At 34.9% G+C, this 17,408-nt stretch overlaps 1 protein-coding gene across 9 annotated transcripts in view; it reads left to right on the top strand.

The window, feature by feature from the left end:
* The window catches only part of LOC109095873 (regulating synaptic membrane exocytosis protein 1-like), a 73,760-nt gene that overhangs the window by 46,812 nt on the left and 9,540 nt on the right, over positions 1-17,408 (top strand). Inside the window, exons 7-26 of one of the 9 annotated variants that reach the window (XM_042737014.1) lie at positions 2,207-2,247; positions 3,183-3,293; positions 3,480-3,579; positions 4,506-4,629; positions 6,229-6,275; positions 6,359-6,495; positions 6,581-6,711; positions 6,803-6,974; positions 7,093-7,246; positions 8,671-8,727; positions 9,942-10,125; positions 10,216-10,311; positions 10,761-10,823; positions 11,442-11,528; positions 13,654-13,743; positions 14,920-14,997; positions 15,939-16,010; positions 16,178-16,243; positions 17,140-17,251; positions 17,358-17,408. The exon at positions 17,358-17,408 is cut by the window's right edge and continues 357 nt beyond it. In XM_042737014.1, the coding sequence (XP_042592948.1) occupies positions 2,207-2,247; positions 3,183-3,293; positions 3,480-3,579; positions 4,506-4,629; positions 6,229-6,275; positions 6,359-6,495; positions 6,581-6,711; positions 6,803-6,974; positions 7,093-7,246; positions 8,671-8,727; positions 9,942-10,125; positions 10,216-10,311; positions 10,761-10,823; positions 11,442-11,528; positions 13,654-13,743; positions 14,920-14,997; positions 15,939-16,010; positions 16,178-16,243; positions 17,140-17,251; positions 17,358-17,408 (1,973 nt within the window). Of the gene's footprint in view, positions 1-2,206; positions 2,248-3,182; positions 3,294-3,479; positions 3,580-4,505; positions 4,630-6,228; positions 6,276-6,358; positions 6,496-6,580; positions 6,712-6,802; positions 6,975-7,092; positions 7,247-8,670; positions 8,728-9,941; positions 10,126-10,215; positions 10,312-10,760; positions 10,824-11,441; positions 11,529-13,653; positions 13,744-14,919; positions 14,998-15,938; positions 16,011-16,177; positions 16,244-17,139; positions 17,252-17,357 lie in introns of those variants that run through there. The other 8 variants (XR_006156279.1, XM_042737009.1, XM_042737007.1 and 5 more) reach the window with 8 other exon arrangements.

Genomic DNA, 17,408 nt, shown 5'->3' with positions numbered 1-17,408 from the left:
TTATTTGTGTGTAATAGGCTGAAAACCTAATTTACATACTAATGAATTACATATCCAAGTCTTAATAACAGTATTTTACAGTGTATCTACCGTGGATATTTATTAAGGAGATGGTATACGCAGAATAATTGTTCACTGGTTTTGACTGGTTGAAGGTTGGGGTATGAAGGAGAGGAGATTATTCACATTGCACTGTGTGCTGTTAGCCTGGCAAACTGACTGAACACAGACTTAAAAGGTCAGTGTATTAATACAAGCCAGGGGTGAAATGTAAACATTGTGAGTTGACTAGGAAAGACAGACTATAGGAGAAGGAATGAGAGACTAAAAATAGGAGAACAGGAGATAGAAGCAGAACACAAGCTTGCTCTTATCAGTGCAACAACATTTCATCAGGTTCAACAGAAACAACAGGTAAGAGGATCAACTCTTTCTTCTAAAGAATTGGAACTGAATAATTCAAGTTGACACCTCATACTTTTGTTATTTAAAGTTAATATATTAATTCTGTTATTAATGGCCAAAGAATAGATTTCAAAGAAATTTTCAAAGTAAGTTTGAGTTTAAAGTTTAAAGAAATTTGAACTTTAAACTCAAAATGTTGTATTTCAGTTGTACAGAACTGGGTACAAAATCTTGAGCAGAGATTGATATTTATTAGATTTGATTTCTTTGTTGTTGCCTTGGAAAGTTAGCATTATTAGAAGAAGAAGAATACATTTGTGTAACAATACATACTGTATGTTGCAATGTGAAAATCTACTTATGAAATATTTATTTGCTAAGCACTATATTTTTGAGGTCATGTGAATGAGAAGTACAAGACTTAGATAGATAAAAGCCCACACAGGGGACCAATCCACCAGTATATTAAACATTTATACCCTTTGACAGCTAATACTTCATGCAGACCTCTTCTTAATATTACTTCATGGCATTTTATTATGATTTATACATGTTTCCTTTGTAAGTTGCTCATTGTTTTGTGCTGAAAATGTTTTTCTGGGGTATTTTTTTTTTTTTTTTTTTTTTTTAGCTGTTAAAACTTTCAGGAGTGAATTTTGTTGCTTTCCAGAGTTTAACATTTTTATTTAGAGTAACTTTTTATAGGACAACCCTGCTAAGAACTGGGTTAGACAGTGAAGAAGCAGCCTTCCTTAAAAAAAGTAACCTATGAAGATTCCCTGACAAACTTGTAAGTAAGCTATCCAGGTCTCAAGGTCTCTTTTTCTCCTTATTTTGATCCCCTGAGCCTTTTTATTTAATCCAATGCCTCACTAGCTGAAGCTACTTTCTAAAATCAATACTTGACTCTAAAAATTGGATTGGATTAGTCATGATTTTAAAATAACCAGTATTTGTATATATACTAATCTATATAAATGTGTGTATGTTTGTGTGTTTCTAAGGTGTTTTTAGTGATTTGAGTCAGAAGAGCCCATCCCAAAATCTATATTTAAGTCTTCATTCACAAGGTTGTTTTAAAAAGTATCATATCAATATATATCATATAAATAAAAGTGATGCTTCTCTAGCAAATACCACTTATTATTTATTGAACATTTGTCCATATAAAAGCTACTGGCCAACCGAAAGTACATCACACTTTTATTTTCAACCTTTTATAAGCTGACTGAAAGTAATTAAAATCTGATGTCTATAGCAACATTTAATTTTTTAGAATCTATTTTTGTTTTTCGGATGACAATTTGAGCACTCTTCACCATCTCTGTGCGTCATGCTCAAAACATCCCAGGTGCTCAAAAATATCTGGAAAACAGCTCAGAAACCCATATGTACAAGGCACTCATCCATATAACATGCCAACAGTAAACAGAATGCCAATGTCACGGAAAGAGCTGAGACTGTCCCTTTGTGCCGGTGTGTTTGTGTGTCTGTGTGTGGGAGTGTGTATTCAGCTTTGGTGTCAGCATTTGCTTCCACTGTCTAGGGACTAAATGTAGCTCTTAAACATATATTCACAAACACTCTTGCTCCCTCTTGCACTGCAGGTGGGTCAAAGCAGAACATATTTTAGCTTGAGATCTTGGCTGCAGGTGCCATTTTGGGGCTCAGATATTCATTAAGTGTAAACAGAGTTGATTTAGAGATGGACTCTGGCTAGTGTAAAGTGGCAGCTCACATAGTCAGCATATGTACTGTACAGTTTAACTCTATGAAATTTTGTTTGTGTGTGTGTGTTTAGGGGACTGGGAGCGCTGTCCACTGGACCCCACTGCGTGGCATGTAAGTCAATCCTACATTGTGTTTTAATCATTTAAAGTCAACATACATTGATTGTTCACTGACCATTTTACTTCCAAAATGTGATCTTTTTTTAAATGAAAATGTAGCGCAGGACTTGTAAATTGACTGATCTGTAAACTGTAAATTAACTGGATGTGTTTGTTGCATATAGTATGCCACTGTAAGTCACATTGCCAAGGTCATGGTTTCGATTCCCAGGAAATGCATGAAGTTATAAACTGCATAGCTTTAATGCAAATGTATAAATTTAAATGTGACATACAGTACACCAGATTTGAGCAATACCAAATGCAATTTTGCTAAAACAATTACTAAATAGCTATTTGCACACTGGTTAACATTATTTAGCCTGTGTGGTCTTAAGTGGAAAATTAACTTTTTGAATAAACCTTTGGAAGAAGTATTAGAATGACACATATTTTCTTTGCAATAACATACTTTTTTTTTTTTTTGCCATTATTTACAAGCTGAACAGGAGGGTAAAATAAGAAAGTCGATAGTAAATTTATTTTTATTTTTTTTAACTTAACTTTAAAGTGACTGAGAACACTGGTGAGTTGCGTGCAGTATTACTTAGTATAACTGAGATAATATTATCTTTTTTTATATATATATATTGAATTATTTTTTATGTTTTTATATATTCCTTTTAGTTAGTAAAGTTTTAGTAATTTTTTGTGTTCTCGTGTTGTGCTTTTTTATGTCTATATAATCTTTTTTCCATTTTTATTTCAGTTTTAGTACGTTATTTAAGTACATGAAGTGAAACTAAATGAAAATGTTTCTTTTAGCTATAATAACCCTGGTTGTGTCTGTGTGTGTGAATGCGCATGAGTGTGAAGGAGAGGTAAGGGTTAGATGTAATGGAATGGTCCTTTCTCTGATGGGAGTAATCTCTGCCTTGTTCTCTTTAGCATCCAGTAACATGGCAGCCCTCCAAGGAAGGTGATCATTTAATTGGCCGAATCACTTTGAGCAAGCGAACAGCCATGCCAAAAGAGGCTGGGGCTCTGCTAGGGCTAAAGGTGAGGGGAGAGCAACTCGCATAAACATACTGTATGAACACAAGTTCCTCTCCCGACTGTTATGAAAACAACAACTACACCATGTCATAGACCATGTGCAAAAAATGAAAACACTCACACAATGTGCTGCCATTTATGACTTCTCTGTTGACTTTACCCATCTTGAAATTATTTGTATGGGTACAGGTGGTCGGGGGGAAGATTACAGAAACTGGGAGACTTGGGGCCTTCATCACAAAAGTCAAGAAAGGTAGTTTAGCTGATGTGGTGGGTCATCTACGGGCCGGTGAGTCCAGAACTTCTCTCAGTTTCTCTCAGTTTTAAATAACTAGGTCTGTTAATTGATTAAACAGTGTAATCAAGTAAATTACCTTATACACTGATTAAGCAAATTAATCATGTATGGATGCATATATTAGTAGTTCTCAACCAAGTCCAGTGCCCACTAGCAAACTTCTAATGTGGCCTCAGGATTATTTCAGATGATTTACAATAAGATAAAACAAGCAAAACAAGTTATAATGACTAAAAATCAAGATTTTGTACATAAATCATCCTTAACATTTGTTTTCTTTTACAGTCTTGGAAAACCTGGATATATGAGAATTTTAAATTAAGTAATGTAAATTAATAAAATCTTAAAAAATTTGTATATCTGCCGAACTCTTAAATATTTGACCAGGCAGGTAGAAATTGTGACAAAAAGCCATGTGAAGTCATTGTATAAAAAGAGTGGAAACCCTGAAAGTAATTTTCTTTTGTACAGAAACTAGGAGCTTTAGAATAATGTTGTGGCCAATGGGGGTCCTTGAAAAACCACTGGCATATATCAGTATTTACAAAGAAAAAACCCCAAATAAAGAATTTTCATTATTGTGACAAATGAATAAACACAGACCACAAACGTCTTTAGAAGTCAGTATGTTTTTTGCATATTGTCTGCATTCTGTTGCAAAAACATGAGGTTATATTTCAAGCTTAAATTACTGATGGTAGGGGAAATACTTGCAGAATTTACTGTGCTAAATTAGCACATTTAATTGACAGTCTTAATTGAATTTTATTAAATAATGCATTTAGTACTTAGATATTTTGAAAATGTTTAATGAGTGTGTTTAATCAGTGAAATTTCTCTTTTAAGAATTTAATGGTAGTTGTCCTCAGATGTGTGCAGGAATTTAATGTGACAACACACATTTGGGCTGTTTGTAGGTGATGAGGTGCTTCAGTGGAATGGTAAATCATTACCTGGATTAACCAAGAAAGAAGTTTACAATATCATCTTGAATTCCCAAACAGAACCACAAGTTGAGTTAGTAGTATCAAGGCCAATAGGGTAAGTCGTCCTTCACACACCTTACTGGATATCTAAAGGCAAAGCAGCCAAACCATTTTTAAAGGGGTCATTAAATGCATTTTGTAAATTATTTTATTTATAGTTTCCTGGGGTGCACTTATAATCTTAGTCTGGTTTTGTCTACAAAAATGGTCATAATTTAAATACAATATTTTATTTCTATTTTTATATTCTGTTTCTTGAGGTTAGTTTATGAAGTTAGCAAAGATTTTTGCATCAAAAAAGGTCTTTCTTTACCTAACAGAAGCACGATTCTCCTGATTTCAAATCCTGGTGTTTTAGAAAGATAAAAAAGAAGAATTCATATTTAAATAGGGGGGTTGGTTTTAAAAAAAATTGCAGTTTGTTTTATTGTAGATTAACTTCTTATGTGTAAATATCAAGAACATTTTGATTCTCCATTTCATGACCCCTTAAATAATTTATTCTAGTTGGACCAATTATTAAACAAGAGTGTTTGAATAGCTGTGCAAAAAATGTTTAACTTTGTATTGTGTTTAGTTTTCACTGTAAGCCATTATACTCTCCTTTGCTCTGTTCTCCCACCTCTTGAAAACGATGTATTCATTGATTTCTCTCCAAACACTTGCAAAAGGTGTATAAATCTTAGCTGCAAGTAAATCACAGTCTAAGTCTAAGAGGTGCTGTGATTTATTTATTTATCTCTGAATTCTCTCCTGATTTGCTTCTGTCTTCTGTCTGTAAAGCCCTTATAAAGAGCTTGTGATGCACACCTCCCTTCTGTAACCTCTGGCTGATGATGTATTTGTCAGTGATGATTTGGACACGTAAATTGCATGTAAATGTTTGCTAAACAAATGATACTAGAGCTTTTCTGAAAACAAACTTGTCAATGTTTTTTAAAGAATTTATCGAACATTTTATCATTTAAATCCTAACAAATGTCAAAAACATGTATGTGCTATATTGCTTCAAAATAAATGACACTATATATGATATTTTGTTGTATAGTGCAAAAATATTAATACATTAAATATGGCTTAAATGCCCAAATACACTACCATTCAAATGTTTATTAATTAATTAATTAATTGATATTATTATTATTATTTTTAAAAAAACAAATTAATACTTTTATTCAGCAAGGATGCATTAAATTGATCAGAAGTGGATATAAAGACGTATAATGTTACAAATGATTTCTGTTTAAAATAAATGCTGTTCTTTTGAACTTTCTATTATTCACAGAATCCTGAAAAAATGTGTATAATGGTTCCCACAGAAAATATTAAGCAGCAGAACTGTCTTCAATATTAATAATAATATGTAATATTTCCTGAGCTCTAATTCAGCATATTACAATGATTTCTACAAGAATTATGTGACACTGATAAATGTAATGGCAGCTGAAACATGTAACTTTCCCATCAAAGAAATAAATTACATTTTAAAATATAATAATATTTACAATATTATTACTTTTTTACTGTATTTTATATAAATAAATGCAGCCTTGGTGAGCATAAGAGACTTATTTTATAAACATCTTACCGACCCAAACTTTTCAACAGCAGTGTGCTTGACAACTAATGTATGGATTTGTGATCTTTTTTTCAGTGATATACCACGAATACCAGAAACATCACACCCTCCATTAGAATCTAGTAAGTACTGAATCAACTGTGAACTTAAATACTTTTTTTTTTTTTTTAATATGCAAACATTATTCTAATGTTTTCAACACTAGGTTTTTCTTGTCCCTCTGCAGCAGGTTCAAGTTCCTTCGAATCACAGAAGATGGAAAGACCCTCTATATCTGTCTTGTCCCCATCCAGCCCAAGTGGTCTTAGAGATGCCCCTCAGCTACTGCCTGGACAGCTGTCGGTCAGTGCATACTTAAGTATGTACATTCACAATGTTGTGCTTAGAGTGTTTGTTTATTCGCCATTTATGTATTTATGTCTTGCAGGTGAAAATGTGGTATGATAAGGTCGGCCATCAGCTGATAGTGAACGTATTGCAGGCTATAGACCTACCACCAAGATCAGATGGACGACCCAGAAACCCCTATGTCAAAATGTACTTCCTGCCCGATAGAAGGTATATTAGATGTTTCAAGTGGGGTTAGTTTTAGTGTCAAGTAATATAGTTTTAATGTTCTTGTTGTGATGTTGTATGTGTTTTACTTTAGCGATAAGAGCAAGAGAAGGACGAAGACAGTAAAGAAAAGTCTGGAGCCCAAGTGGAACCAGACATTTGTGTACTCTCATGTCCATCGCCGGGATTTCAGAGAACACATGCTGGAGATTACTGTGTGGGACCAACCCAAAATACAAGATGAGGAGAGTGACTTTCTGGGAGAAGTATGAAGCATACTGTATATTAACTTTGTCCATTTATTTGCAGCATGAATTGCTTTCTGAAAACATTGGTACGGTATCACACCTGACTGTCTGCGGTTTCTCCTCTCTTTGAACCTAGATCCTAATCGAGCTGGAGACTGCCCTGCTGGATGACAAACCTCACTGGTACAAGCTGCAGACACATGATGTCTCTTCCATCCCACTGCCGCACCCGTCGCCATACCTGCCCCGCAGACACGGACACACAGAAACACCCACCAAAAAGCTGCAGCGTAAGTGGAAGGCCTCACATCTGAAAGTGTTGAACACACTGAATCACTTTGTGTTCAGGTGCTTTTTCTCTAACAGGGAGGACATTAGTAAGAATTTTAATTTCCTCTGTTGATCCTGCTGTTTGTTTGCAAGCATTGTGAGCTATCAGCAACTGGATATGTGTCCAATTAAAAAACTCTTCTCCATCACTTGATCATAATTTAAAAAATTACTGCTGCCGTGATCAATAGAAAACGTACACAAATATTTGTACCATGAATAGTAATAGTTAATTTGCCTAATTTGCGTACAAAGTAGGTGCTAATTCTGGTTACCTAATTTAAATATGCATGTTGCAGCACTGTATCGCTATTTATAATAATATTTTCAAATTATGTGTGGGTTCAATGAGATGTTTGTTAAAGAAGTCTTGTATGCGTACAAATGCTGCATTTGCTTGATGAAAAATACAGTAAAAACAGTAATATTGTGAAATATTATTACAGTTAAAAATCACTATTTTCTATTTTAATATATTTTAAAATGTAATTTATTCCAGTGATGGCAAAGCTAAATTTTCAGCATCATTACTCAAGTTTTTGTGTCACGTGATCCTTCAGAAACATTCAAAGATGCTGATTTGGTGCTGGATTCTTTTTTTTTCTCAGGATTATTTAATGAATAGAAAGTTGCTTGCTGAATAAAAGTATTAATTTAAAACAAAAATCTTATTGACCCTACACTCTTGAACAGTAGTGTACACTCTGCTCTGTAGCATGTTTAAGCACCGTGCAAATTAACCTCCCAGTGACTGCTTTCTTAGAGCCCCTAAAACTCTAAAAACGTCCCGTATTTTGCTTAATTGTGAGCAGTATATGAATAAGAGTTTTGTGCTGAAATGCTGCACAATATTGTGAGGCACAATCGTTTAGTGAATTCGCCCCCTCAGTGTTTCACAGATTTACCAAAAGCTGAAGAGGTTGTAAGCAGTTTGATTAAAATAGATGAAGTATTCCTTCACTTTTTACGATGTTAAGTCAGGCCAGAGATATTATCATAATTTCACCATTACTTAACTATATATAAATAGGTGAAGCACAATCATCAAACATTAGTTAAACATTAGCATATCTTTTAGGTCAAGGTCCTGGAATACATCCAGTCTCATTAATGTTTGGCATTGTCTTGCAATATTCAAGGTTTTTCATGTCTGTTTGGTTTGTGCGTTCATGCGGAGGTATGTTTTTGAACCGTGCTGCCTGTGAGTTAGTGTGTAGGAGTGTGGCCCATGGGTACAGTGTATCCACAAGACATATTTTAGGATGCTATTTTATTGCTTGCCTAACAATGGATTATTCCAACAGTGTTTTGTGTGCATTCGTTTACGTCTGTATCTCCGTGTCTGTCTGTACATCTATCCCTGTGTGTATATCTGTGTGTGCAGGCTCGCAGCGTATTACAGAAACTGATTATGATGATGGTATTGGTGTAGTCGCCACAGGTGGGTGGGAGGGGCCAAGGCAATGCCAACCTTGGCACTTCTCTGTACTTTGTTCAGTAGAGTACCCCAAAAGAGAGAAGCAACCAATAGCAGGCCTTCCCTTCCTTCGGAAGTCACTGCTGTTGTGCTGGAGACAATGCACTGATCACCCATCATGACACATCTGGCATGTTTCATTCATCCCATACAAATAAACTAACTACTTTGTACTATTATGCACTAAAACTGAATATAAAGTGGAGCTTCTTCTAAAAGGGGGAGACACTAACTATCTGAAATGTGTTCTGTCTCCAGTGCTTTTCTCTGTAGTATAGTAGTTTAGACTTGCAGAATAATGCACACACTATCACACATGCATGATCACAATGGGAAATTGAGGGAAAAGAAATTGTAAACGGGAGGACTGCTTCCTCTTGGTGGTGCTACACGTTTTATTTTGCTTCTGCATGGTACAGTAGTTAGAAAATGTCTTTGTGTTACACTGCCTTTGTGACATACCTTGACTTCATTCTCCAAACAATATGGGCACACAGCAATTGTAAAAATAGTGGATATTGTTTTATAGGGCAGTGTTTTTTATTTGTTTGATTGTCTTGTTTTGTTTTTTATGACCACCTTTGAATTTTTTAAAAGTTACATTTACATTTTACAAAAAAATATTACTATGATTTTATCAATGAAGTTATATTTATTAGTGGTTTTATAGGGAAAATAACTGTTGAAAAAACAAACAAACAGAGCTCAATGCATTTTTCAGTTTTCAGTGCTTTGCTATTTAATGAAGTACATTCTTTAAAAACAATGAATGAATGTTTTGCTACTAAGCCAAGGTTGTTCTGTTATGTTCTGCTTTGTTGTAAAAATATGTAAAAATGTCATTGTAGAAAACAAATTACCAACCAAAAATAGAAAAATAAATATGTATACTTTCAATTTTTGATTTGACTGATTTGACTGGTAGTGGGTGTGTGCATATATATCTAGGACTCAAATTGTGCTTCCAACTGTCAAAAGCACACATTGTTCACAAATAGATATAAGGAGAATGAACAAGGTATTTTAATTATCTGGCATGTTTTGTTAGATATGGTCTAACATATTATTTCAAACATTTTTTTTGATGGGTTCTAACATGGGGAATGTGTTTTGGCAAATCCAGTGACTGCATAAGCAAAATCTTTTTTTTTTTTTTTTTTGTCTTTGTGTCATCACAGCTACAGAGAACCGGTCAAGAGAAAGAGAAAGAGAACGGGACAGAGACCGAGACCGAGACCGAGCAACTACATTAGAGGTTCCACACCAGATCAGGCCAACTCAGTATCGCTCACGGTCCGTGTCCCCACACAGAGACGAAGAGAGCAGGGGACGGTCCCGCCCAGCCAACGTCCCTGCACAGAGGTACATCCCTACCTATTGCTAGGATTTATCATTTGCCAAATAATTGTAACTTGCATTAAAACCCTGGTTTCTCTCTGTCTTTCTCTCTAAGAGTCTGGATGAGGTCCAGCACAGCCGGCGATCCCGTTCCCCAACACGCTACCACGATCGTGCCCGTGTGCAAGAGAGAGATTACGTAGATGACAGGTAAATAGAAATGTGTGTACAAGCGAGTGTGTACAAGTGTGCCTTATTGTGAATAATCACTTCCATGTGCCTTCATTTACTTCAATAAAAATACTGTTTCTGGAACACCATTAAAATGAGTTTTTGGAAAGAGAAATGACGTTTTCGAGACTTGCTAATCTACAAAGGACTTGCACCATTTTCAGAAGGTGGGTTAAAGCCAAACCACATGTGACTGAGTGTTTTTGAAAGGATTGAACGCCACTGAAGGGTTTGTATGAACAGAGATGATCTTACAGGAAGACATCTTTTTGAACCTTGTGCATTGTTCTGACTTTAAAGGTTGTTACGCTTCCTCTTCTAACTCACTTACTGGTGCCCATTTTTTCTTTTATGTTTGCTTGTTTATTGGTCTTTTTTGTTTTATTGTTTATTTTCCTATGTGTCCTCCATCTCCATGGTAATTGCAGTGAGGTCATCTTGATACACAGATCAATGCGGGGTAGAAGCGCAGAGTGTCTGCACACCCAAAGGTAAAGAAAAGGCCAGAATTGAACCACCAGTCTGTAAATTATACCATTGTTGCATTCAGATTACTGTGCAAATCAATATTACTATCTTGGTGTCATAAGAACTGGTAATATAATTTTCATTCTGAAAAGCCTCCTGTTTCTTTAGCCTAGCCTGAAGTTTATTCTATTTAATTAAAACAGCTCTGAACGTTGATGCCAGTTTCTCTCTCTTGAACGCTTCTGGTCAAACTCTTCGCCTCTCCACTCTAATATTTCAGAGCAGCTCGTTGACAAGGAACATTACAAGCGGAACTTTCCACTTGCTTTTGGCATACAGCCTTAAAGACGAATACCTCGTCATGACAACCGTTTGCTTTCTGAAAATAACAATCTCATTTTGCTCAAGTGTCATTCTGACATGTTTATTTTTATTCTGTTCGTTACTGACCTCGATTAAATTCTGAGCATGTTTGACAGGAAAAAAAAGATGATCTAGAATGAAGGAGTTGCCTCTGGAGTGATCTTTGCATGTTTGTGTCTGTGACCTTTGACATTTTTTTGCTGTTTAGGTGGACTAACCACAGCTGTGATTTTGATACATCTTTTGTTTCCATCTTGCATGCTTGCATGTTAATGCAGTGTTGGCAGGAGTTCATCTAAGTACAGTAGCACTCTGCCTCCCAAGATGCCTTTATTAGTTAATGGAATTCATAAGGATCTTTACAGGTAAGGCGGCCAAAAATGAACACTTAAGCCATGGCATCCTTTCTGACTAATGAGGATTTTATAGCATCTGTGACGCTCAAACTCGCTCATGCAATATACAGAATGCTGGTGCATATATATATTTTTTTATCATTGTCAAAGTCTGACACAGTATTTTTTCACTCTACAAAACCATTAAACTGGATGTGCATGATAATGTTGTAAATTTAGAGTAATAATATTGGTTCCCCTTGAAGTGCACTTGATTGTATTGAAAGTGCACTTGTACTTAAAAGTGTATTTTTAAAAATATACTTGTAATACTTTTAATATATACATATACTTTTAAATGATCATATAATAATTAAAGGCCGGTTAATTGTACTTAAATAGAGTACAATTTTACAACTGTACTTGTCATATTAAAAGTTTTACTTTTGAAGTAAATTTTTAAATAATTGTTTTAATAATAATTTGTCATGATTTAAAGAAGTACACTTATTTTGCTGTAACATGCTAAAGCAATTAAATGACTCATTTTAACTGTGGTGTGTTTTTAGATATTACATTTAAAGTTGATATATTTTAAATGTACTAGAGTTCAACTTTTATATATTTAAAATATTTAAATACATGACACACAAATGACATTGAAATGACTGAGTTTATTTTAGTTTTCCATAAATGCTTGTCAGTACATTCAGCGGTGCTCTTGACCAGATTTCACAGACAATAGAATTGCTTAAAAGATTCCATATTAAGATGTACTTCAGTCGTATTTAAGTGGGTTAAATAAGCACTCTAAAGTCTGGCTAACTGCATTTAATATAAATTGAAACTATTACACAATGCCATAATTTTGGTCACACTTTATATCTATTAACAAACCATTTACTATGAATTTTTGCCTCAATAAACTCCTGATTTGCTGCTTATTAATAGTTAATAAGGTAGTTGTTAAGTTTAGGTATTGGGTAGGATTAGCGATGTAGAATAAATGCTTTATAAGCGCTAATAAACAACCAATATGTTAACAAAAGTCATGCTAATAAGCAACTAGTTATAATAGTGAGAATTGGTCCCTATACTGAAGTGTTACCATAATTTTTAATTTAATTGCAGTTAAAGTATATGAAAACATCACATTCATTTCGCACTTAAGTATGTTCTTTTGAAAGATTATTATTTCTGGTATAAGTATGCTAAATACATTTGTATTTTCACCATCATCATCATTTGACACATGAAAACACGTGGTGTAGTATTGTAGTCATTTAGCTGGAGATTGAAATACAGACAATCCTGTTGGAATCTGCCACTGTTAGATGGTAAGTGAATGTGAGTGCTTTCTATCTGACTGTGGTGTTCTGGTTTCTGTGGATGTTTAAAGTAGCATCTGTAATTTAAAAGATACAATTTATTTGAAGAGTTAGAAAGTAAATCAGTGTTAGCTATAAACATCTTGTGGCATGTCCTAACCTAGCGCGATGGGACAAGCTATTTGTCTGTCCAAACTAAGTAGGGCCATAATTCCTGGAGAAAGCTATTCTTTAGCATTCCCTTTGGTTGGGACACAGTGTTAAACATCCAACAGGTCTCCACAGAAAACATGGTCATGTGATTATATTTTATAATGGATTTTTTTTTCCCTGTAACTTATGTTTGCACTTGTTGGACTTTTCGTTTGTGTTCAGCGCAACACTTCCTGCATGCCTTAACTCAAAGTCACAGCTGTCTGTAGTCACTGCCACTCAACGTACAGTCACACGTCGAGTTCTTAGGTTCACAGACAAGATCATCATTAAGTAAGGGGTCGAACATGTCAATCCTAAACCCAATTTTATATATATATATATATATATATATATATATATATATATATATATATATATATATATATATATATATATATATAAACAACATCAAACATCTAACAGCTCCCAAGAGCCAGCAGCTCCTCATTCCGAACGTTAGCAGAAAATTCAACCATTATCTCACTCACCACATTTTAGCAGCTCTTTTGACTTCCTCCCCATAAGACTTTAAGGTTTGCTTGTCATTTTATTTTGGACCTAACTTTTTTGTTCTTTGTCATCTTCCTTTTTTCCTCCTTCTTTCTCCATTGGATGGCATGTTGTGTCCCTAGTGATCTACAGCCCTCTCTTGACAGGGTTAGAAGTGCTAGTACCAACTGTCTGAGACCAGGTTCTAATTCCAATTCACCTGAACGAGACAGGTACACTATTTATTTTGAATTGGATTATTTCAGCTTTGTGAATTTGTCGTTAATATCATTCACATACATTAAATGACACTCTTAGAATGTTCCTTCATGATGCCCCTTTAAACACAACAATCACTGGGTCTTATTTACTAATGAGCATACACAAATATTGTTTTGCTTAAAATCTGTGTGCAAAGACAGAAATCTTTTTAGGATAAAATTTATAACAAACTAAAATCACACATACAAAGCCCTGTTGCATTAGAGACATTAAATTAGCTAAGTTTAATTTTGGTCACATTTTATTTTAAAGTCCGATTCACACTATTAACAAACCATTAACCACAAATTTTGCCTCAGTAAATTCCTAATTTGCTGCTTATTAATAGTTAGTAAGGTAGGTTAGGTATTGGGTAGGATTATGGATGTATAATAATGAAGAATATGTGTTTTATATGTACTAATAAACAGGCAATATGTTAATAATAAGCATGCTAATAACTAATTAGTTTATAATGAGAACTGGTCCCTAGTGTTACCTAAATTTTTATATAAATAAATGTTATACATTTAAAAAGGTTGGGGTCGTTAAGATTTTTTATGTTTTTAAGTCTCTTAAGCTCACAAAAGCTGCATTTATTTAATAAAATACAGTAATATTGTGAAATAATATTGCAATTTAAAATAACTGTTTTCTATTTGAATATATTTTAAATTGTAATTTATTCCTGTGATGGCTGTATTTTCAGCATCATGAATCCTTTAGATCCTATGCTGATTCTTTTAATGATCAAAGTTGGAAACAGTTGAGCTGCTTAATATTTTTTGTAAGAACTGTGATACTTTTGCAAGTATTAGTAAATAAAATCCAGTGTGTCTACGTTAATGTTAATGTTAATGTTAATGTCAAAGTAACATACCACTGTTGGGTCACCCACTTTGAACTGCCCTGTTAGTGTCCAGTGACTCTTATGGCCTGACAGTTCTGTTTTGCGTCTTTGATAGGGAGCATATATCCAACCACTGTAGCTGGAGAAGTGTCAAAAATGAGTCCCCTGAATCTGTGCATCTTCTTATATGTTTGACATGACCGTTGTCACTGTCTCTGTATTGACTTCCCGTATTTCTTCCATCTCCACTTTCAACTCTTTGGGTGTTTGTGGATCACACACGCACACACTCACGCAGGAGCACCCAGTCTCTGCCCCGTACCAGACCCACGAGCCCCAGGATCCTAATTCAGCATGCCTCCCCAGAAGACGACAGGTATCCCTCCTGTCCTCCAGTCCTATTGCTAAACCTCTCTGCTCTTCTAACCTGTCCGACCCCCTCTACAATGGGACTAGATAGTTGATGTAACTAACCCTCCAGCCTTCTGTAGCTTCTGACCCATAGCTTGCTGTGACCCAACCCCATGATTTTAATGCTCTACAATGTGATCGCCAGTGTGTTTTGTAGATTTTCAGCAGCTTAGTAGCTTTAAAAATGTGGTGACTTGTGGCTTTTGTGCTGTGATGTGTTACTCTGGACTTCATGAGGTCGTATTTTAGTCCTATTTATCTAAACTTCTTTATTCTGTTGATACTATCTTCTAAAGCTTTCTCTGATTTCTCCAACAGCTTTTGTCATTTAGATACAGTCTCTCACTTAACAGTGGCCCCAAACAGTATGTTAACACTTAAAAATGTATGAATATCTTTGCATTGTATAACAAAATATCAAACCAACTGAGATATAAAGATATAAAACCAACTGAGAATAAAGTAAAAATACCACAAGCACACATTTCAGGCAAAACATTTCACACAGAAAAGTAAAATAATTGGTTTGCAAATGCAAATGCTGTGATATTCAGACATTTTAAGTGCCCAAATACGTTTTGGGGGCACTGCATGTGTCTTCACTTATTTTTCTCTGTATTCAACTGAAATGGTAATGATTTCAGAGGTTTTGTTTTAAAGTTTTCAAGTATGAACGTCACATATGTCATATGCGACTCCTGACGCATAAGAGTCAAGTGTCTGTTTTCCATATCATGCACAGTTTGTCTCGTATATGTCTTAATTACTGTACATGTTATTGTATATTTTAGCCACTTAACCAAAGTGTAATGAAATTATGTTTCATTAACATCAGCCCATACTGTGTCATTGTGTGTCTATGTGTCCATGCCCCTCATATGTGTTTGACCTGATCTTATGAATCAGCTGGGTTTTGGAGGCTATGTTCCCCGCTCAGGAGACAGTACACCACCTCAGTGCAAAGCCAGACGCACAGAGGTACACACACACAGGAAGAGCTCTAGTGCACATATACCAGTAACATGTCCATCTCCATCGTGGCATTTTATTAGACAGGAGTTTCATTTAATGTCCATCCAGTCCTGAGTGAATCCACTCCTCATTCTTTTATTTTTTGTCTCGCCTCGATCATTTCCATGTTGCAGGCAGTCGAGAACTCTGGACAAGCCTAGCTGTCAGAAACTTGGCAAGAAAATATCTGACAGCGAGCGGTAAGACTTGTCAAACCATGTCATTTCAAGTCACATTTGCATTGCCTGTTGATTGTACCTTAAGTCCTGTGTGTCCATACAGTACCTGTTTTAGACACAAATCCCACTTGTTTCACACTGGATAAAGCTTCTAGATTGGATTTGTATAGTGTTTTTTGTTAAATGATGAATAATTTATGTTCAGTTGTTCCTGACCATTTCTATATTTTATAAAAAGGCCCAAAGTTAAAACATTGCCAAAGCTCCAAATGTAAGTAAATATTTACTTTCATGAGTAAATAAATTGGTTTAATAAAACAGTTACTCACCAGTTTCTCATAATTTTTTTAAAAATAACAAAAACATTTCAATTAAAAAAAGGAAAGCAGTGATATTAAAATCAAGCGATTTTAAGCAGATCAAATCTTCATTATGGTAAAGAAAAGTGACTCACTTGTCTTTTCTGTAAATGTTTTTTTTTTTTGGTGAGTGATGGAGACTAATTCATCATAAATGACAAAAAGACCTGTAGAAAAATAGGAAATATAGAAAACAAATATTTTTTTAATAAGAAAATTTATGGCCAGTACATTTTCTCAAATCACCCATTATTAGAAGTTATGGCAAATATTAAATTTGGACCTTCTTATATACTATATATTTTAGTATATTATCCTGTATACTATACTGTGTACTGTATATATTTTTAAATGAGTTATTGAACTTTTACAGGGAAATTCTGCACTGGCTTCATCCACAAACATATTTGTTTCTTCACACATTCACACTTTATTTCTCTGTCTATTTTTGCAAATACTTTGTTGGCTTTTTCTCAATTTTTTTCCCTCCGGTTTGTCACATTGATTTTATTTTTCCTTTATTCTGTCTTGTATGTTGCTATTCGCACTGGCCTGCAGCATTCAGCCAACCTCCATTCTAAAGGGCTCGTGCAGGAAGAAGGCAAGGCTGTCTCCATTGGGTACGGTGACCTGTGAGGGGGTCAACCCCAGGTTCACCCCAAATGGAAAGGTGCCGACCCTGATCTGGGCTGAGAAGCCTTGTTGTGCCTAACCCATCCTACACAAAAAGGCTTGTCATTGCTATAATCTCTGCTGCTTTTGCTCTTTTCTTTCAGATGTTTTGTGTGGTTGCTGCTTTTCATACTGAAAATCCACCCATCCTCATC

Source organism: Cyprinus carpio, chromosome B13 (genome assembly GCF_018340385.1).
Source record: "Cyprinus carpio isolate SPL01 chromosome B13, ASM1834038v1, whole genome shotgun sequence".
Lineage (NCBI taxonomy): Eukaryota > Metazoa > Chordata > Actinopteri > Cypriniformes > Cyprinidae > Cyprinus > Cyprinus carpio.
Note: the sequence above shows the minus strand (reverse complement) of the source record. Positions and strands in the feature narration are given on the sequence as shown.